This window comes from Melanotaenia boesemani, chromosome 15 (assembly GCF_017639745.1).
Source record: "Melanotaenia boesemani isolate fMelBoe1 chromosome 15, fMelBoe1.pri, whole genome shotgun sequence".
NCBI classification, from domain to species: domain Eukaryota; kingdom Metazoa; phylum Chordata; class Actinopteri; order Atheriniformes; family Melanotaeniidae; genus Melanotaenia; species Melanotaenia boesemani.
Genome location: NC_055696.1, coordinates 2917507 through 2941274, shown reverse-complemented (window position 1 = coordinate 2941274; position 23768 = coordinate 2917507). Strand labels below are relative to the sequence as shown.

At 37.4% G+C, this 23768-nt stretch overlaps 1 protein-coding gene across 2 annotated transcripts in view; it reads right to left on the bottom strand.

Moving 5' to 3' along the window:
• camkk1a (calcium/calmodulin-dependent protein kinase kinase 1, alpha a) overlaps window positions 1-23768 on the bottom strand; it is a 59309-nt gene that overhangs the window by 7891 nt on the left and 27650 nt on the right. For both annotated transcript variants that reach the window (XM_042008720.1, XM_042008721.1), the window contains exons 5-14: window positions 22146-22199; window positions 19902-19953; window positions 17614-17747; window positions 10130-10166; window positions 9745-9766; window positions 7832-7920; window positions 6058-6257; window positions 3530-3583; window positions 3152-3225; window positions 160-247 (exon numbers count right to left, since the gene is read on the bottom strand). In XM_042008720.1, the coding sequence (XP_041864654.1) occupies window positions 160-247; window positions 3152-3225; window positions 3530-3583; window positions 6058-6257; window positions 7832-7920; window positions 9745-9766; window positions 10130-10166; window positions 17614-17747; window positions 19902-19953; window positions 22146-22199 (804 nt within the window). The remainder of the gene's footprint in view (window positions 1-159; window positions 248-3151; window positions 3226-3529; window positions 3584-6057; window positions 6258-7831; window positions 7921-9744; window positions 9767-10129; window positions 10167-17613; window positions 17748-19901; window positions 19954-22145; window positions 22200-23768) is intronic.

Sequence of the window (23768 nt, the reverse complement as noted above, 5' to 3'; positions counted from 1 at the left end):
GAAGAAACACAGCCTGCCTAATGAACCTTACTGTGTGCATGACAGAAAGTTACAAGCCAATGAAAGGGGAGACAGGCCGAGCCTAATCTTAAACAACGTCATCCTAAACAACACCTTTTCAAAATTATGGATTTACATCTGTCCTGCTTTGCATGTTACCTTAATTTCAGGGATGGTGATCCTGGAGTCTGGATTCTTATCCAGCATCCGTAAGATTAGAGTCTGCAGCTCTTCACAGACCTTTGGTCTAAAATAACAATTATAATAATTAAAAATACAGACAATAATTTAACAAAATAGATTAGAGACAAACTCATTTGTGCACAAATCAACTTGGATAGAACATGGACAGCAAAATTATCCACAACCTCTTTAACACAGGCAGAATTTTATGATTAAATCACTAACTGTAAATAAGGCAGACATAATGAAGGCTCACACTTCATTAAAAGCGATTGAAGTTGCATTTCATCAAACAGCGTTTACCGGCCTTGCTAGCTCTTTAACATGAGCACCTTGTCACAAGGTGAGCTTTAAACTACTGAACCAAACAGTGATTATGCTTTGCTACACTGCTTAATCCGAGACATTTTTCTAATGGCTCATCAGAGTTAATGTAGCTAGTATTGCACATAAAACAAGCAGAGATTATTATCTTGGTCATCCATGAGACAATTATACTTCTGGGCTGTGAAAGAGAAACACTTTGAATTAAAAACAATATACAAAAAGAGATATTGTTGTCATTTTAAATAGATATAATTAGCAGTCTTCTGCTTTCTCAGATCATAAAAAAGACAAGAAATCAGACCCTTTTTCAATGTCTCTGCAGATGGTTATGATAAAATATTTTCTACCATTTCATGTTGGTGTATTGATAATGATGGAGATGGGTTTTCTGTTGTTCTAATAATAAGTATACTGAGGTATGTGTTTGTAAAATGCAGCTTTCTTATTTCATACTGAATCTTAACACTGAAAACAGACAACTTATACAATGATGAGAGAATGCCACATCCATATTCCCACTTCAACATGTAAAAGTGAATGAATGAGAGATATGATGATGATGACGATGATGACTGCTGGGAATTTTTGGCATAAGTGTTATTTGTTACACATCTAATCAAAAATATCCTTAGCTGTGTGAATTTTTAATGTCCTTAAACTGATTTATCACAGTGATACACAGCCATGGGCAACTGTGGTTAAGAGAAGACTTAATAAATACAACGTTGTGTGATCAAAAATATTATGACAACATTAACAATTACATTTCAAATTGGCTGTTTTACCTAATGTAGCCACATTAGGTAAAATAGTGCCGATAAACACATGTTGCTAGCTTAATTACTGCTATGGCTATACAGTTAGTTAAATAACTACTTTAATGGATTAACACTGGAAACAGTTATACTTTATATAGGTTATAATAATTAATAAACCAGTAGCCAGTGAATTATTTTTTAAATAATTAGTTAATGGCAAAAGGAGCCTGTTAAGATAGTTAGATAGCTTAAACAGTGTTAGCTACAAGTAAAAGTAAGTGCTTTGACAGGCAACTGCTGAATGAAAACCAGAAATAAAATGCTAAACTGAAAGGAAAACTGTCAAGACTTAATGTTATTTTGAGGGTTAGGCTATGTTGAGAACAACTAGGACAAATTTGCACCTAAATAACACCAGTGCTGTCAAATGTTAGAAAGTAAAAGAATGAAATTATGCAAATGCTAATGAAAATCTAAATAAAAAATAATAATAATAATAAAAAGGTTTGATAGTAGAAGTTATTAGAAATCTCAGGAATTACAATGATGACAGTGACATGAAACTATTGCACATATACTGTAATGAAGTTATCACCGCTGACAATAAGGTGCCAAATATAAAGCATGGACATGAAGACGGCAGCATAATGAACATTACAAATAAAAATATCATCACGTTCAGACAGCTGTTACTAAATTTAAAACACAAAACCACGAGCCAGCGACTATATGGGTAAAAATAGTATAAATAATCAGATGTTGCTAGTTTACTGTAATGGCTGTACAGCTAGCTAGATAACGATGCATATTAACAAATTAACACTGAAAACTGTTAGTTATACATACTTCATCTAGGTTAAAAAAACATGTAGTAGAAACAGCTTGTTAATAAATGATTGGTTTAAATAATTAAATAATAGCATAAGAATTGTAAGATAGCTCGGGCAGACTGATAGTTTAAGTACAAGTAAAACTGCTAAATGAAAACCTGAATTAAATACTAAATCCAATTGATAAATGTCTGGAAAAAATGGAAATGAAAAACAGTTAATGTTATTTTTGGGTCATGTTAAAAACCACTGGAACATTTGATCTTATTTATTGAAAACCATGAAATGAAATTAGACCAGTGCTTATAAAAATTCACCTGATAAGAAAAAAGAGAAGTTTGATAATGGAAGATGCCATAAGAAATGTCAGTAATTATTAAAACAGCAGTGGCATGACGCTGTTACATGTATATTGTAATGACCTTTTCAGTGCTGACACTAAGGTGCTAAAACTGTAATTGTGCAGCATAGACATGAGTATATTTTGTGTGGGAGGAAAGCTGCATCTAATGTTAGAACTTTCTGCACAGCAATGACTGATTAAGAGAACACACATGTATAAATTTATCAAATAGCACCTTGTTCTTCAGTGGCGTTCCGCTGTCACTCATATCTTCCTCATTTCTGATGTTTCTTCAGGCTGCTCAGTGAATGCTCATCCATCCATTTTTTGGCAATATAATTATCTTTTTTTGTGTTATTCACACAAGAAAACCAGTTTGCTTCTCTTAACCTTTTATTTAAAAGGAAGATCTGGATGGCAAAGCAGCTTGTGTGTGTCCAGGCTGCCGGGGCTTTTTATGTGCTGGTTGTAATCACACGTGGGTGACATTTAACGGGCGCTTTTACCGACTGCCTTTATACTTCTGTTGTTCTAATTTGTAAGGAGAAAAAAAAGGATTCTGTGACAGAGATGCAAATGAGAAAGAAACAATCTGCAAATACAACAAAAGAAGGAAAATGCTTTTGCTGTGGACTGGAAGAGGCTGAAATAACACCTCCATCTTTTCTAAGAAAGCAGAATTCATGGAACAATGCAAGCGATTGACTCACTTTTCTGGGAAATCCACAGGCTTGGTCCTTATCTTATTGTGCAAAGCCAATATGTACTCGTCAATAAATGGGCACTGCAGGTGGAGCACAGAAGAGGGAGTGAAAACCACAAGGAAGGTGCACTGAATTACTTCTGTACCAGATATGATCTGTATCCCAAAGGACAGTCAAGACAAATTACAACATCAGTAATCAGCTTCTAGTGTTCATACAAATGAATGACTGCTCTAGGAAGCTGCTGTATCAACAGAAGAGCCACTGGGTGCTGTTAAGAAGCAGGGAAATTTGAGAAATGAACACCTAGCTCATCCTTGTCTGTTACACTTTGTGAACCAGATGCTGACAAATAAGTGAGAGACAGAAAATGTGCAGACTTGCCTTCCCAAAGACAAAGCAGTAGAGGGTAACTCCCATGGCCCACACATCCAGTGCCTTGAAGAGAGTGCCAATAATGACATTAAATGCAAATGAATAGCAAACAGATTGAAAAACATGCATTTAGATACCCACTACACTAATGCTAACGCCTGTCCTCAAAAATAAGCTGAAAGATCTGAATCGACTGGCTGCAGTGATTCACGAGACATCGTGAGTATTTTTGTTTGGAGGCGCCTGTTGTCAGATGCCTTGAAGATGAATTTGTGTGATCAGATAGCAGAATCACTGTAGCTACCCATCAGGCTTTTTGTCCTCCAGTCAGCCTTTCTCTCTGTAGCTCTATTGGAAATCCTCTAGTCTTCCTTAATAGATATGGGATGATTAAACTAGCCTTTCATTTCCGAGCAATCTATCTCAGCGCTGCAGCAGTTGCTATGAGATGCATGATATACCCCCAAAGGGGGTTAAGTGACATATGGAGTGTCGGATATTATAAATATCACTTCTGATTTCCATGCTTTTTGGAACATGGCTTGACCAAACCCAAATATGAAACAAGGCGAGACTAATCAGGGAGAAAGGTGCACAGGGTCTGAATAGATTTCTTGAAAGCTTGACAAAACAGCAGGACGAGGCACTTCAATGGCTCCTTCTCCCTGATAGCTTTCTCTCAGCAATCAAATGTTCTATTTTGGCTCCTGTTTTATGAACATGCAGGCTCCTCTGAGCAAACCCACCAGCCTCTTTTGACCTCTGAAGGAAGGAACATGACTCCCATGCAAATAAACCTAAGGTTGTATAAGAAGGGGAGAATCAAGACCTGAATCTGGGAGGGGAAAGTTGTTAAAGTAAATTTATTAACTCCTTTTTGCTCTGATCCCTGGTCTGTGGCAGTCAGTCTTTACAACCTTCTTGTAAACACTGACTATTATTTATATTATGTGTTGTTGAAACTGTGTGCAACTATAAATGTTATTTTCTGTCAAAAACAGGTTTCTCTTGCAAATGAGACGGTGTGTCTCAATGGGATTGCCTGTATCAACAAAGGTTAAAAAAAGAAGATGAAGTAAAGCTTTTAGCTTATTTGTCAAACATATATATGAAAATAGAAAACTGGGAAGTGTATGAGCTGTAGTTAGATCTGCAATATTTACAGGCATGACAGCAACATATGCTGGCATCCAAACATACTTCAGAGAAGGTCTTGCTTATTTCTGCAACACAAAACTACATTCTGCACATATTACAGCTGCATGGCTCCATGAAAAACATTTGGCTTTTTAAAATAAAAATACATGAATGGAAGCTCCTGACTGTTAAGCATCTAAAAATCATGAAATGAATGGGAAAACCTTTTGCTTTTAACACCGCAGCTGGTGGTGCTTCAAAAGGATTTTAAAATCATTTTTCATATGAAAGCATTTTGTCCGCTGGGTTGTGTTTAAAGTGTCGTCTAGTTACATAAATGTTTAATTAACGCAAACAGTAGAACCAGGTAATATACAGAGGGTTTAATCAATTATATTTTAGCAGGTTCATTGGAAAAAAAGGCAAAAAAATCTATTAAATAGTTTATTCAATGTTGTTAACTGATATGAAACCATGTTGTAATATATTCTATTGGACTGAACAAAAGTTTTACAAATTATATACAAATCAGTAAATCTGTCCAGTCATTACAGAAAAGTGCCAGTCAGTTTTTATTCAAATTTGTTAATAAGCAGGGCAGCAAACACCTCAAATCTAATGGTTTTCATTTTAAAGACTAAAGGTAAAGTTTGGGCCTGGTACACACATAAAGATTAACAGGCTATTTTTGTCCCGAAATTTACACTCTTTCCAACCAAGGACGGCAAAAGCCCGATTATCTGGAGTCTCATAAGATTTTCCTTTAAAATGATCATTTGGTCTGAGGTGTGTTAAGAGTGAATTCGTCCTGGCAATCGGCTCGGCAATCGAAACGGGTTGTGGCCAACAATCCGAAGTATTGAACATATTCAATATTTACGAACAAATGTCTTCATGTATACGTGGAAAGCCGATGACTCCTGAGTTGTGAATGTGTGGATGGTGACGTGGAACAGAACGTAGCCAATCAGAGAGCGAGCTGGCTGGGGAACAAGGAAGTATATAAGTGTTCATGCCGTCTCCAGTCTGTTATTTTTTTCAGTTCTGGATTTTTCTGTTAATCATAGTCCCAAGACCACCATCAGGCTCGGAGGACTAGATTCTAGATCGGTTGCAGGACAGCATCGTTATGTGTGTGTTGTTTTGTGATGAGATTATCGGAGCACACCACACACAGTATGATGAAAACTGTTAAGTGCCTGAATTTATATCTTCACGTGTGAGGTCTCACACAGATAAAAATTCTTATAAGATTAAACAAATCCTTATGTGTGTACCAGGCCTTTGGTCAACATCTGCAGCTTCTACCACATTCATGCTCATCAATTCTAGGCACGTAAACACACATATATAGCTCAACACACTCTATTATACTGTTTCTAGTCACTTAGTCAACTCACTTTTCCACTGAAGCTCTTCCGCTTCTCTGACAAAGTCTCTGGTGCCATGAATGCAGGAGTACCAGCTGTGCTGGACAATAAAGCGTCGTTGCCTTCAAACTGGTTGCTGACCCCAAAGTCGGCTATTTTCACATGACCGTCGTCCCCCAATAACAAGTTAGAAGGCTTGATGTCCCGATGGATAATCTTCTGGTAGTGTACTGAGGATAAAGAAAAAAAAAATATATATATATATAGGAAAATCAGAAACAGCATCCTGAGTCAACATAAATGTTTGGACTGCTGCAAGAAGTGTGGTCGAAAAGCTAAGCTGGGCCTTTAAAAGGTGGACAAAAGCTCAAGTTGCATCTAGAGCAGATCAGATTTACCCCATAAGAATGCAGGCATGAACCAATGTCATTAACAACTAGAAAAGGAAATCCCCTTTTTTAAAATGATAGTTATTCTCAGTCATTTTTGTGACTGTAGTTGGAAACTGGGACAGACATCACTGAGATCCTTTTTGCAAGATGGAACCAAATTGAATGTCAGAAACCAGCCATTCATTAAAAATCATGTGTTCAAACTACTGACTTTCCTCAGTAAATGAGAGATTTGATTTGAACATACATAAATCTGGCAATGGTGTCAAAAGATAATGAGGTATTAAAGCTTTTTTTTATCTTAAAAACAGCACATTGTATTATAGAAATTTACAATAATCATTCAAAATATCAATGTCTGGCTGCAGAACTTTCTTCATAGTCTCCAAAAACACAGTAACTTAAAGAAACTGTAATCATGTCCTGGAGGAAATCAGCTGCATTATTTCAGGTTTGACTGTTACTGTTTAAGAAGGGTTTGCAGACTGAAAACTGAAGGTTATCTTGGACCGAAAGTTAAGTGCATCTATTAACCGCCTTCTGGATCTAAGCCCTGGACACTTCCCTGATTCGATAAATGGTGCCTTCTTGTCTAAGGAGGTCTTATTGAAACATGCAGCACTTGACTTCTTAAAAGGCCTCTGCAATTAAATGTTCTCGCACTCATGATACATAATTTAAAAAACACATGTAAAAGACAACCAGAACAGCCTCTCACAATCATGATTAAGATTAATGTATGTTGTAGAAGACACTTACAGACAATATTTATTTAAGAAGGAGCCTCTCAAAAAAACTGGCAACTGAAAGCTGAGTTTGTTTTAGTGACTCAAAATGGCCACTATTAAATAATGAATAATTAATCCTAAATTAAATACTAAAAATATTTAAATAAAACCTCAATTAATTAATTTCTAAAGTATTTAGAAGGTTAAAAGGCAGAGACCCCCTTTACATGCCATGTACCTTATAAACCAACAAACTCATTAATGACTGAAATTGATCTACTACAGCAAAGAGAATAGCTTGAGAAAAACCATACCACTAAACAGAAGCTCAATATTGATCAAAGAACAGACAACAGTGGCCTGACCCTGGGGTGATGGAGGCAGAGCCCTTAAAAAAGTTTGTTCCTTTACACAGACAATGAAAATGAACAAATACATATAAATTTATGAACGTGTCCAACCTTTTACGTTTTGAGCAGAGTTATACTGAGCATGATAAAGGATATTATTAAAATGACAGCATGGTATAATTCTATCCTGGCAAACAGAACTATCCTGTCAGGTGCATTTAGCTCTTTATGTAGGACAGAGAATAATTGCACATGAGAATAACTGTCCAAAGAATATTAAATCATTTCACATGTAAGCTGCTTCATTGTTGCTTTACGTGTGTGACGTACTTACAGTACTCTATGCCCAGGATAACATCTCTGAAGTATAAGCGTGCTTGCTCCTCTGAAAAAGGATTGTCCGTGGGTACTTCCATCACTGGACTGCAAATACATGCAGATAAGATATGCAAATGAGATTTAAAATTAAGAGCATTTTACACAGATTAATATGCACATACAATTATTCTGAAAGAGCTTCTGGGTCCTTCGTAATGATCTCAAGGCTTTTTACAAATCTTTTTGCCATTTAAAAATAAAGCCTTTTATCATGCCATTTGCTATTTGCTCTTACAAAGTTTTTTCATTTTAAGCAAGAAGTCCCACATTAAGTAAAAAAGAAAATAAGGTCTCTCTCAGGCCTTTCTACTGGCAGATTTTTATATTTTTATCAAAAGAGATTGGCATTTAAATGTTTAAGGTTGGGCAAAATGATTTTTAATGGATTTCTTTAGATTAAACACTGAATATTAGTATTTTAATATTTACAAATTTTTAAGATAATAGAAGTACTTCAATAACACAAACAGGAGCGAGAACAGTGGCACATGTAAATGAGAGAAAAGTAATAATCTTCTGCAAAAAGTAAAGCTATATTTGTAAAAGCAAACAAGCAATGATTTTTTTTCTTTAAAATAAACCATTGTTTACTTGGGATAAACCTGCTGGTGGCTTTAATCACTGCTGCACAAACACTGACACATCATTATCCATGTTTAGGTATTCGAATTAAAATCCTGATCAGAATAAAAATGCTTCATGTAAACACACCAGACAGAATATTCTGATCTGATCACATGATGAAAACACATTCTGAGTTTTGGGTAGATAAGCATCATCATAATTTAATCCTTAACTTGATGTTACTGCTTGTTTTGTACAGTTAGTTTTACTCAAAGTGAATTAGGTTGCATTTCACTTTATTCAAAATAATGGGAACTGCTTGTTCCTCTATTCTAATCTGAAAACATCAGACTTTAAATTTAAAAAGCAATGCCCAGAACAAATATCCAGTAAGTCTGACACAACGGCTGTATGACTGCAGCCACATGCGTGTGTTTTTGAGAAGATGACAAAGTAAATAGCTTCCTGATGCAAAAGTGATGACGTGTAAAAATCCAGAAAATTGTGTTTGCTCAAACTGGTTTGCAAATTTAGAAGCCTGTGTAGCTTCATTGCAATAGACTCTTCATTACACAATAGATTATTCTTGTTTTTGACCAGTAACAAGATGAATCTATTGTCTGAATAGCCTGAGGAGCACTTCTTTACAGTAGCTGTAGGTGCAGCATTTATTATGAACTGCTGAAGCAACAAACAGTAGATCATCGTAACAAATACGATCCCAGCACTAATGCTAGTCGCATTCAATTACTTTAAAGTCAGAAAAGCTAAAACTTGTGTGGTGTGTTATCCTCAGTGACTGAAGCCGGAGCAGGAGAATCTGGCACATGTCCAAATAAATTTCATGTACAGCAGCAGGAGCCCCTTTAAATCAACTGTATTAACAACTTCAACATCTTTCTCCCAAAAGCAAGGAGAGCAACTGTTTTTCTCACTGTAAAAATGTCCAGAAATACAGCCTATATTTTCTAAAAATTAAAATGTGACTAATGTATACACACATATGAATTTTAACAGCTTCCCCCTGACACCATTTATAACAAAAAAAGGTCTCTGATTAGCAGATCATATTTTCAGCGGGGTAGGTAGAGCAGCTCAAGCATCAGGACCTGAAACACTTACATGGCTGGCTGGCTTTGGTAATAACTGTGAAAACCTAAGAACATTATGGCTCCCTTTGAAGCCTGGGATGGAACAAACACTAGCAGTGTGCTGGCTTGGAGCAATGGAGGAGGATGGAGAAATGAGGAGTTGAAGGTAAAAGTTTAAATTATTTAGAAATGAAAGGAGGAGCTCTCTACTCACCCCTTGCGCATCAACTCAAACACTGTTAGAAAAAGGAAGGAAAGAAGAAATGAGGATGCAGGTACACTGAACATTTTATTCATTAATTTACTTTGACCACTACTACCACTGAGGTTAACAGTGGTACATTTGTCATCTTTTAAAGCACCTGCATTGGCTCATGAATAGTTTGACATTCCCTTTCACAAACACACATCATAGCTGTGACCTGGCACTGCTGATGGAGGGTCTTTACATAATGAGTTAACCCTAAGGCAGTGTGAAGGGAAACAAGAAAGGATTTGGATTCTGAATAAATTACATTACCACATGTTGGTGGCATATATGCCAAAGGCTCAGAGTGAGAAGGCAAAAAGAGGAAAAGGACAAAAAGATAAGTGCATACCCATGTGAAGGTTGTCCTCTGAAGGATCATCCAGCACCTGTAACATTAACATTAATATGATCAATTGGATAATACCCAGTTATAAACCTCCAATGAAAAACACATCAAAACAAAAAACTTTGGCTTTTAACTCTGGTCCTCTAGACCAGTGGTTCCCAGCCTATTTTCCATGAGGACCCCCGTCATGTAGCTACCAAAAAACTTGCAGACCCCCCACCATGCCCTGTGCTGAAACCAAGCTTGGTTTCATGCTTTCACTGGCTAATTTCTCGCAACAGATTTTGGTAACTTCCTATCTTCTTCTTCAGTTAAAGCTGAAATTAACTACAAACATTATTCAATTTTCTTTTTTTTTCCCAATAGGGACAAATCACCTGCACTGTAGCAACTCTCAGTAAAGTTTAGAAACAGTGCAGGAAAAATAAAGGTTACCAGGATGGAGATGAACTACTCTACTACTGTGGCTCCACCCACTTAGTGACCTCACTAAACACAGTACATGGAGGAAAATTGATTGGATGAACAAGGTGCGGCCACATAAGTAGCTTTTTTAATTTCTGACTAATGATGGATGTTTTAAAAGATTGCTATATAGCAGATTTTGATAATACCTATTTATTCACTCTGGGACCCGGTTTCATAAATTTGAGTATTCGGGCTTCACAAACTCTGATTTCATGTGAATGAACTGTCCTATATGATTAAAAAATTAAGCACACACACATCAGCTTGCTTCTGTGTGATCTTGCTAATTTACAAATGTGAACTGTTGCAGCACAAAAGCAGAAAATTCCTATGCTGCATCTGGTTAGCTTTATTAGTTTCAATATATTAATTTAAATGTGAAAACCGACTTCTAGCCTTGATTACATTTCCCTTAAAGGTCTTCATATTGGCATGACGTTGACTTTTCAGCCCTGGCAATGGGATGCTAGCTTCCATGTGCTGTTGACCAGCCAGTAGCCAGCAGCTGATGCAGTAAAATGTTGGATTAGGCACAACAATATTCCCAGGCTTTAACAGCTTTTCAGTAATCTTGATGTAGCCTCTTTTATTGCATCATTCTCAGCTGACATGCTTTATTTGGTAACACAGCCTCAGGGGAAAAAAAGGCGCTGCTAACCCCAGTTCTTCCCGGCGACTGTTAAATAGGTACAGGTGAACACAGATTTACTGCGGAGCAAACGGACTGCTAATTTGCTGGATGTTTTTCAGGAATCGGTGTGAAGTTCCAGTTTTACTCAGTTACTCCAAAGTTGAACTTTAAAGCAAACTAAAAGAGAAAACTCCAAAAGGAAAATGAAAAGCTGGAAAAGCACAAGTTTCACAGTCATAATGATTGTAAACTAGCATGTCAAAAAGCATAACCCCCCAAAAGAAACATCGCCATCATCTTGTTGAACAGACACCTTAAAATATCTTTCATGACAAAGATCACGTTCTCAACTGTCTGAATGAGCTGCATTCAAAGAGTTTGTGCCAAGCCTGGAGGCAGACTCAAAGCTGAGGGAGTCATGCCCTTCTCCCGCTTCCGTCTGTCTGTGCTTGATTGCAGAAGTGAACACACCTGTGTGGAGCCAGTGGCGATGTTTCCAGCTGCAGCCAACTCTGCAATCAAGCCCTTTCTGATTACCTGTCTGCCACAGGCTATTAGCAAGAATTCAGAGCCACTTTGTGCCGTTTGTGACGCTCCTCCTGCCACTCTCCTGTCTTATCAGCATATTAGGCTTGATCACTCATGTTTGCCAGTGTTGATTGGTGGCCTCCACTACCTCTGCCCCCCCACGCTCCAGGCTCCCCAGTGCTCCTCAGGGGCTCAGTTCAGCTCTTTGTTCCTGGATTTCCTTCCTGCCTGGCTCTCATCATCTTCTTTCCAGTTTTAGTTTCAGCCTTGCTCTCAAACTGTTTAATCAGGTGTAAATTAATAAGCCTTTTACAGTTTCCTTTGCCGGCTGTTTTCTGCCAGCACTTTGGTTCATTTGCTTCTTTTGTGACAGGATTTGTGACAGAAGAAAAAAAAAAAAAAGAAAAGATGAAATCTGCTTAAATCTTTAAACCATAGACACCAGCTGACTATGACTATTAACTATGGTCTTAATTACATTTATATACCTCAAAACACAGCACATTAGCCTACTCGTGTCTCTACATCCAAAAGTATGGTTTTTGCAACAAAAAATGTTCAAATCAAAGAAGGTCAATAGCAGAACTCATTGCAATGTTTAAAAGCTAAAGTAGAGGTAAATAGTAGTAACCACTTTGCAGACAGTGTTAAGAGAAGTCAAGGTTTGAGATTTATAAGATTTGCTAAATAGCATAAAGATTGGACTCTGGAGCAATGGAAAAAGGTCATGTAGTCCGATTAAGCTAGATTTACTCTGTACTAGGGTGATGGGCATATCAGAGAAAGGAAAATGGGAATTAAGTGCTGCACCCATTAAGCCATGGGGGTAGCATCATGATCTGGGGTTATTTTAGCTGAATGGATCTAGGAGGACAAGGCCAGATGTATAAAGTCAAAAACAGCCCATTACTGCTTTGAACAGTGAGAATAAAAAGATTAATATCTCTCTCATTTATTGAGAGGAGCTCAATAGACTATTCTATCATCCCTTTCAAGCTGAGACGTGGCTCTTAATAGCAGTTTCCACTCATTTAAAAAATATACAGTCAGGACATTTTTTAAAATCAGCCTGTTTAAGATTCTACTTGAATTTGTGAAAAGGGGCATTAATAACTTCATGACAAAGGTGGTACCATGAGTAAGCTCAGACTGAGACTGAAATGGAGTGTCAAAATGAGAAATTGAGTTATTAAACTGGAGGAAAAACCACTGCAGAACATCTCCCCTTTTTACTTTCAATAGCCGATATGGCTTACAACTACTTGCTATGTGTAGATAAAGCAGATGATGCATGTTCTTATCAGAGCAAGTATGCATGTCTATTTTAGAGCAAGCAAAATCTTAGCTTTTGCTCCATTTAATGAAGCAGAATATTTTCTTAAAAAAACACAAAGAGGGGTATGATTCAAGACCAAACAGCCAGTTTGAATTTCAGGCACATTAAATATTAACTGTTTTAATGGCTCCATAACTTTGTGTTCTTTTCTTGTCAGAGTTGCTCCTGTTCATAGAAGTTTCCTAAGATTGTAGACTGCTCAAAAATAAAGGGAACACTTTAACAACACATCCTAGATCTTGATGAATAAAATATCCCAGCTGAAAATCTTTATTCTTTACATAGTGAAATGTGTTGACAACAAAATAACATGAGAATGATCAATGGAAATCAAAATCATTAACCCATGGAGGTCTGGACTCAGAAACATACTCAGAATGGAAATGGAAAGATCAGATCACAGGCTGACTCAACTTCTGTGGAAATTCCTCAAGACAATTCAAAATAAGCTTCAGTAGCTGTGTGGTGTCTGCGTGCCTGTATGAACTCCCTACAACGTTTGGGCATGCTTCTGGTTAGATGATGGATTGTCTCCTGAAGGATCTCCTCTCAGACCTGGATCAGCACATCAGCCAACTCCTGGACAGTCTGTGGTGGTAGGTGGTGGAGGTGGATGGAACGAGACATGACATCGCAGAGGTGCTGGATTGGATTCAGGTCTGGTGAATGGGAAGGCCAATCCTATACTATCAATACCTTCGTCAGGCAGGAACGGCTGACACAGCCCCATGAGACCGAGCATTGTCCTGCATCAGGAGGAACCCCGGTCCAACTACAGCAGCATATGGTCCATATGGATCTCATTCTGGTACCTAATGGCAGTCAGCGTATCTCTGGCTAGCTCATGGAAGTCTGTCTGGCCTTCTAAGCATATGCATCCCCAGACCATCACTGACCCACTACTAAATCAGTCATGCTGGAGGATGTTGCAGGCAGCAAAAGGTTCTACACAGTGTCTTTGGACTCTCTCATGTCTACTCTCTGAACCTGAGCATGTCACATGTGCTCAGTGTGAACCTGCTCTCATCTGTGAAGAGCACAGCTCTCTGGCAAATGCAATTGGGCTGCAAAGTGTTGGGTTGTGAGCAAAGGCCACACTTGTGGACATGGGACCCTAATACCACCATCATGGAGTCAGTCAGAGCAGAAACATGCACACTGGTGGCTGGAGGTAATTTTGTAGAGTTGGGCAGTACTCCTCCTGTCCCTCCTTGCACAAAGGAGCAGATATCCTGCTGCTGAGTTGTTTTCCTCCTGTAGCCCCCTCCACATTTCTTTGAATACTGGCCTGTCTCCTGGTATCTCCTCCAAGCTCTCGACACTGCTGGGAGCCGCAGCAAACCTTCCTGCCACAGAGCGCACTGGTGTGCCATCCTGGATGAGCGGCACTACCTGAGGAACTTCTGTGGGTTGCAGACACCACCTCATGTTACCTCTAGTGGTGCGTGTGCTAATAAAATGCAAATTTGAGCAAAAAATCTGCCAGAAATGATGAAGACTGGGAAATGGTCTGCGGCCACCACCTGCAGCACCACTTCATAGGGGTTGTCTCGCTAATTGCCTCTCATTTCCACCTGTGAAAATTGATTCACAATCAGTGTTACTTCCTAACTAGACAGATTGATATCCTAGAAGTGTGACTGACTTCGTGTTACATGGTAATGATCAAGTGTTCCCTTTATTTTTTTGGGAAGTGTATATTAAATCTTTAATGATGGTGGCTGATGACTACATTTGCTATTGCGACAATAATGCACCCAAGTCTCAAGCACATAAATATAAATCATTTCTAAATCATCCATCCCTACGTACTTAAATGCCATTTTAAATGTTTAATTACATTCAAATAGACAGAAACCTGCTGTATGGAAGGCAATAACATGGAGCTGTTGGGAGCAGACAGACCCAACTGAACTGCAGGGTCCATGCTTTGCCTATTTAAGGAGAAGCCTCGCAGGTTAAAAAAGAAATAAACAAATAAAAAGGGCAGAAAAATATTCACCTAAAGCATGTTTTTAAAAACAATAGTCTAGTGAATGTAAATGACCACAGCAAAGGTTAGTGTCAGCCAAGGACATGCAGCACAGGAAAAACCAGTTCAGGAAATCCCCTCTAATGCTGCAGGGACTCGATTTACTAACATCACTTTTCACATGTCTGAAACGGTGAGATGGTTAATGTTTGCGGGTACAGCCCTTATTTGCATCACACAACGCACTTCTCTTTTTGTTTCAAATAATAGCACAAAAGAGCTTTTGCAGCTTTGGTGATGTGTGCAAACTGAAGACCATTAGTTTTGGGAAATTATATAAATTGATATTGGGTTTGTAATGAAAGAGGCCACTTTCATAACTTAACACATTGGTGAGAACTGGGCCGGCTTGACTGTCTCTTCTCAACCATCTGTGACAAATGACGAAATCATCCTCATCAGTTTTAATCTGTTCCACTCAGCAGGGACTTTAGCGTTTAAAATCAAGAGAAAAATCCATTCATAATTAGATGGACTGGACTGCAGTCTCCTGTGATCCCAACCCAGGCACAGCCTATTTAAATGAGAGATGAAGAGGATGAAAGCAGCTTTTCCTTTTTGCCCACATGTTCCTATTATAAGAGCAGCAGTGAGGGTGGACAAAGAAGGAAGCGATATAGAGCAAGTGTGTGTCTTCTCTGCAGGAGCAAGCACAAAGGAGCAGAAAAACCCTGCTACTACTTGAAAACTACATTTCTGGCAAGCACTTCACCCAAGAAAGCCAGACTGCCCAAGCTAAACTCCCGACCGCATCTCCGATGCCCCCACCATCTGGCCCAGATTGAAAAACACTGATTATATCACAAGGGAGCAGAGTGTATCTTGAGTCACGTCTTCAAAACTGGCTAGAATATTTTCTGAACAAACGCCTCTTCAGAGGCTCTAAGTTAATTTTAAAACCATTTCAGATCAGTTTGAAACATCAGAAATCCACTTACAGGTTGGAAGCCTTTTTTTTCCAGGATAAATCACCCAAACATCATAACAGATCTGAAGGGAAAACCCTTGCACATATTGCACACCTGTTTCCCAGCAGCACAGGGTTAAGCCACTTTCCTCCCTGAAATAAACTCATATTACAAATCATGATGAGTCAAAGCACACAGCAAGAAAGGTTATCTGAAGATAGAGCAGTGCAGGATAATCCTGATCAAAAAGGATGTTCAACCTGCTGTCTGAGTCCAAATGCTGTTATGAGAGAAGCAGCTTTGAAGTGACCTACCTCCCTACAATATGAAACCCAACTCTTTTCCATTTTCCAGGTTTGTAAAACATTACCAAATGAGGTGTATTTATCTATAGATTTGCACTGCCAGTTCATACACTATAAGGTTGTTCTCAAAACACTTTGAGCTAAATGCTAACAGCAGCTTGCTAGCATGCGAAGAAAAATAGTCGACATTCTTAGATTAAGCAATTTATTATCAAATTTCCTTTTGGCAAATTAAGTTAATTTTGTATGTTTAAAAATTAATAATGTTATTTTGCTGGTTTTTACCTCTGTTGACTCAAATGTACCCAATTTGTGAGGCAGAAACACTAATTTCAACACACATGCTTACTTCATTGTACTATATTAGTTAGCTTAAAAAATTTTGTGTTTTTAAGCACTCAGAAATTAAACAAGCAACATTTTTAGTATTTCAGTGACTACCAAAGATTTAGTTTACTCAACAACAATTTGACTAAAGTTGTCAAACAGCTAACTGACATGCTAGAAGCAGTTTTGTGCTAAAACCTTGTTGTTAGTATGATTAAAAGCTCCTGATGCAGACATGTTTTGTATCAACCATTTTGTATTCCTGCTTTATCTGAGGCCGTCTTGTCTGCCCAAACCGTGGCAAATATATATATATATATACATATATATATATATATATATATATACATATATATATATATATATATATATATATATATATATATATATATATATATATATATATATATATATACACACACATATATATATATATATATATATATATATATATATGTATACACATATATATATACATATATATATATATATATATATGTATACACATATATATATACATATATATATATATATATATATATATATATATATATATATATATATACATATATATATACATATATATATATATATATATATATATATATATATATACATATATATATACATATATATATATATATATATATGTATACACACATATATATATATATATATATATATACATATATACATATATATATATATATATATATATATATATATATAAACACACGCAAGAAAATATATACTTTTTATTTTGTGGTAGGATCCACCTGGTAATTGGCAGATCTAGTGCAACTTAGGTCCATATTTTCTGTCCATCTCTACCAGATTTGATTTGTGTTTAGCCAAACAAAACAAAAACTAAGCAGGCAGCAACAGTAAACAATCCTTACCTGGTTCGAATACCTTTTACTCAACAACAAACTAAAGGCAAAGAAAGCCTTACCTCAACAAGCTTAACGATATTGACATGGTCAAGTTTTTTAAGGATGGCAATCTCTTGGTAGACCCTTTCTAGTGGTCCTAAGATTTTGGGCTGCTCTCCTTGGGCTGCTTTTGGTCCTCTTGGGGGTGGACGACCTACAGATCACACAAACAGGGTTACAAAAATATTCAATTTACTAAAAATTAGCCAACTTTATTCTCTTTAGAAAAGGAAGAAAAATAAAATCTTCGGCAAAGGTAACCAACTGTATGCTGATTACATGTAAGCCCCCATGCTTTCAATACTATACTTTTCCGTCAGTTTACGGTACTTTTTTCATCAAAACTGATACAGATGCTTTTTGCCCCTTAAAGGAAAATTTTACGATTGTACAGTGTGTAATATCTTTTAGCAGAGGCAATATGAAATATGAATAAAGCTCATCAACATAAAAATCTGAGAAATGCTTATAAAATGAAAACAAAATATTTAAATTACAATATAAAAAATTAAGAATAATAAAAAATATTACTACAAATTAATTAAATTAAAAGAACAAAGTGCTCAAGAACCTGCATTAAACCGGTAAAATATTAAAAACACATCATCATCATCATGACTTCTGATAGGCTCCCATAATCATGTGACACTGAAAATGAGGACGATAGACACCAGGGCTGGTTTCTGCACGTGATTTTATTGCTTAAAACGTGCAGAAGTGAAAATAAGTTGCATCCTTTGTATTAGCACAGTGATGTAGTGATTTATAAGTACATATATCTATCAAATCCAAGTATTGATCCCTGAGTATACAAGCGCCCATCCCAACTCAGAGTGTTCCTCCAGGCCAGTGGCTTACATCGGCTTTAAAAACAGTGATCCTGGGGCAGTAAAGTTCAACAGGTTTATCTTCTATCCAAGCCTGACTTCTCTTCAAAATTTTCTGAAAGTCATCTTTTTAGTTTTTGTTTATTTCCTGCCGGCAAGCAGACGAAAAAGAAAACAAACAAACAAACAAAAAACAAAAACCAAAAACCAAAACAAAAAACCCAGAAATCTCCACCAAGGTCAAGAAAGGAGAATTAATAATAATAATTGAATGTGGATGTGAATGATGGCAGAAAGTTGATGTTCCGAATCTCGGATGGGAGTGAGTTCCAGATTTGGGGAGCAGAGCGACTGAAGGCTCTGCTCCCCATGGTAGAGAGACGGGCCGGGGGAACAGTAAGGTGAACGGAGGAGGATGACCTGAGAGCACGGGAGGGAGGGGCAATATGGAGGAGATCAGACAGATAAGGAGGGGCCAGATTGTGAATACCTTTGAAAGTGAGGACCAGTAACTTATAGTTAATTCGGTATTTTATTGGGAGCCAGTGGAGCTGTTGAAGTACAGGGTAGATATGTTTAAAGGAAGAGGTGCGAGTCAGGATACGAGCAGCAGAGATATGGAGAAGCTGCAGTTTCTGAAGTGATTTATTGGGAAGACCGAAGAGGCGTGAGTTACAGTAGTCGATGCGGGATGTGACAAGACTATGGATAAGGATTGCAGCAGCATGTGGAGTGAGTGATGAGCGCAGACGATTGATATTACGAAAGTGGAAGTAATGCTATAGATGTGGGCTTGAAAAGATAGGGTGCTGTCGAGAATGACGCCGAGACTCTTGACCTGAGGGGAGGGGGGAATGGCAGAACTGTCAATGTTGATGGAGAAACTGTGAGATTTGGTTAGAGTGGAGGGCGTGCCGACAAGTAATTTGTTAATTAGTTCTGCAATGTACTTGCAATACAGCGCAGATAATTTCACTCTTCTGCAGGACTGTCGAAAAGGTTTTTCAAAGTCACATCTGTGATCCAACTGTCTGACCTAACTTATAGCCGTTAGAAAAAATTCAACCTTATGTGTCACACTTTTATTAGAGCATTTAGAATCTGTGATTTTTGGTCTACACAGCTTTAGTAAACACTGATTATCAGTCTCATTAAACGGCGTGGTCCTTTGATTTTTTCCATGTTGTCAGGTACTTTTTAGCACCATCTTTTTCCTTGGTGGAGGAATGTGATCACTGTTTGTCAGCAAGATTATGCAAAAACCACCAGGCTAAATTTAATTAAACTTTGTAATGAAATGTAGCCAGGGCAAGATAAGCATGATTAAATTAGAGAGCCTTTGTGGTAGATGCTAGTTCAGTGTGCATCGGTGCTGGTTTGGATAAATGCTATGGATTTTAAAAAAATATGCCAATTGCCTTTTTATCTTCCTTTTCTACTGCATTCTTATTGTACAAAATACAACATAAACCAAGACTCACGTGGAAAACCGCACTGCTTCATTAACTTCTTTTTGGATAAAACCTTCATGGCCTAGGAAAACAAAAAAGCAATGCTGTAATGCAAACACACATCAAAGAGCAAAAGATGAAAATTTAGTACAAGTGTTTAAATGTCTATGTTAGTCACCTTACTACAAGGTGAAGGGAGAATCTGAAAGTCTAGAACTACTGAATCTTTCACAGGAAGAAGCAGCTTTTAGTTTTTCAAGGATAACTGTGTGCTCATGTATATTTGTGTGTCTCAATAAAGGAAAAAAAAACTAAAAGCACTTCATTACAATGACCTGCACCCAAAACAAGAAAACATTCACTGCATGCTGGACACTTCCTAGCAATGCTGTCAGTGTCAGTTCATTGTTTATTAATTCGTGGAAAGGTGGAACACGTTCCATTTCTAAAACACAAACTGTGTCGATGATGTACAGCTCAGTGGCTTCCTTGGTCGCCATGGATATGACTGTGCAGAAACCAGGTTTGGCAAGAAAGCAGATCCTCCTCTGTACATAGTTTCCATGAAGTGCTGCCTGTGTGTGTGTCCATGTGCATGAGTGTGTATGTGGAAAATTGTGGGAGGATGGTTTATGTGGAGAGATGAAGCATTGCTGAGCCATGCGGTCGGATGTTTGAGTCCAGTTGTCCAGCAATGGTCAGTGTGACAGCTTTCAGCAGCTTATGTCTCTCTGCATTCACTTATAATTACATTACTCATGATGCTGTCTTTATTACAGTAAATATAACGTCCACCCCAAGAAATAAATTCACCTGACACATGGGTGAAGGTGTATCCATTTTTTTTCCTCTCTTTTTCCACTTAACAGGAACGAGCTCCATTCCATAACAAAGCATGAGTAGAGAAGAATTAATGTAATTTAAGTTGATCAAAAGCTAATGTAGGTGGAAAATGCATTAAAAAGGTTCAGGAGTAATCATGTTGCTCATTTACTGAACCCTTAAGAGTGCGTAGTAACGTCTCCCTCAATCGAATTTGTAGACTAATCAAGATTGTGGAAAGACCTCGTTTGTGCAGTACCTAAAAAGTTAAATTGAAAGTACAAAGGCTGGAGGATTTCACTGCTTGACAGCAGACTTGGATTATGGTCCGGGAAATAGGGAAGTTATAAACATTGATCAAGGCATATAAGCCCAACGTGCACAACAGAACAAACAGGTCTTAGGTCACCTGAGAACAGGTGGATGGAAAATGCTCTTTAAATAAAGGTGAAATGCAGATTAAGCTATAAACACTTCTGTTAAACAGAAACATATGGATCGATGAACACTACAGCCTACATTTTACATAATTCAAGTTCATAGTGTAAATTATTAACTCCTCCATGGCTCCTAAATATGTAAAGTAGCCTCTGAAGAATTGATTGTTTCAGTCAACCCTGCAGTTCATGGACTTTTCTAAATATATTTTCCTGGACTGGGTTGTGCACTTCTGCATGTTTGAGCAGCTCTGCAGGTCAGCATTGTGTCAAGCTACATTTCCAGAGAGTCCATCAAGAGTCACTTTTAACACAAGCATTTTCCTTTTATACAGTTCCATCATTGCATGGGGCTAGTCCATGTCCTTACACAACCATTCTGTTGTTTACAATTCTGCTTCGGTGAATTTATAATCTTCCATTTTGATATTGGATTCTTTTTAATTCTGAGCTCCCACTGGCTGCAGTTCAAAAATACATCTTAAATCTATCCAGAGTGCGCAGCTTAAGTCAATGTGACTCATCTAAACACTCTTGCTGTTGTTATTGCACATGGTAGCTTAGTCATGTTAAGGCACACAACAGCTTACATTTGGAGGTGGTTGAGCTTCTAAGGAAACAAATCACCTTGACAGAAACACCTTAAAATGACCTTCTGTCAGTGTGCTGGCTCAAATCCAGACTCATCCTCATGGGCTGATGTCAGACACATATACACAAACCAACAGCAGCGCTGCTTTGAAGACTGATAAAAAAAGATCTTGGATGTACTTTAAATGGCAACAGAAGCCATTCTTATGTTTTTAAAGTTTCTTCCAAGGCAACTGATGCAATCCAAGGGGATGAAACGCACAGCTTGGCAACAAGGAACAGAAAAAGGAAAAAAAAAATCAATAGCACTGGTGCTCTGTCTAGACAACAGGGACTGAGAGGTTTGAGGAAGCTAAAGAACACTGTAGCTGTGAGGTATCTCATCATAAAGTTGCAGAGATGTGAAAAGACTGCACTGACTTACATAATGTTTGTCATCATCTTCATTGTAGGCAAGCTTAACCACACCATAGGAGCCCTGAAAACAACAAAGAAACACATTTTCAAAAGGTGGACATGAGTGATGCAACATTTTGTGGTTGAGCTCCACATTTGTAAGAATATCATGTAGAACTGGTGAGAGACTGTTAAATAAAGTTAATATTCAACAACAGATGGCGACGTCTTGCTGACAGAATGTTTTCAAGGCAGTGCCGTTCCCATTCAGGATCAACATTTTTATTCTTTGGCAGCACAGAATGGCTCCTCCTACACACACACTTCACCAGGATGTGTTTACAGCTCTTTTCTGACTTGTTTTCTTCTCAAATAAGTCAAAGTAAGTCACATAACGCCACTGAAAACTAATCAAATGTTAGGATGACTTAAAGTAAGTTTCATCAACCAACGACAATATGTGAAAAATACGTTTAGATCTGATCATTTTTCTCTTGACTGTCCAACAGCATGCATCTGTACAGTGTTAGTACTGGAACGCCTGTTTGTCTGTGCTGGGCCTTGTATATTATAGCCATATTACAATGAACAATAACTGTGAAACAAGACTGAAGCAACCTTTTAAGACCAAAAAAAAAAAAAAAAAACACACACACACACAAACAAAACTTCATAGTACGTTTAAAATCCATTCTTTCCTGCACACTCTGTTCAGTGTGCAGCATAGCAAAGTAAGAAGAAAATGGTAATAAGGTATGTATTTATTATTATTAACTGGTTTGAAGCAAATAAACTAAGCATAGTAGAGTTGCCAGAAGGCACCAATATAAGCCACGTCTCATCTGACTGAGTAGAAGATGTAGTTATTAATTGAAAACAAAGCTAAAAAGAAATGGAAACAAACAAAACATGATGAATGACTGTACAAAGAATTTTCTCAGCTGGAACATAAATATTCTCTTATATTGGCTGGTATTCTTCTCTAGAAGTCAAACAGCTTAACATTCATGTTATTAGATATAGTCAATATTTTCCTAAGTCAAAAATTAATTTAATAAAAAGTCATGTCTACCACTGTTGGCTATAGGCTTATATTTCCCATACACTAGGAAAATTAACCACACCTAATAATACAGTAAATGGGTTTAAAGGAATTTGTTTATTTATTTTTTTAAATGGCTCATAAGTTTACAGTATAGCAGTTTGGAAAATGCATTTTCACAACTAAAATCTGTTAAATGTATATTTTCTATGTCACAACTGAGATGCATCATAAAACAAAACTATACAAAATAGATGGTCAAGCCTACCTGACACCATCCACGGGTTCAGTTGCTATTTAAAGCTTGAGTTTAGCAGTTTGACCAACTGTACGTTGGGCTTTTAAGCAGCAAAACTCTACACTGGTAAGGTTGGAATTTTCCTGATTTGTTGGTACAAAAATACCAGATTAGGCAGATGTATGTATGTTTAGAGGGTGTGTGGCTAGTTTAAAACAGGTTTTAAAACTAGCATTTTCTTTAGAGAGAATCTGTCCACTAATGTTCACATTTTCATTAGAAAGAATAGATCCAGGGCCTACGGCTGATCTCGTCAAGGGACATATGAGATGGGACATATCATATCTCCCATCATAAAATAGCCCTGCACT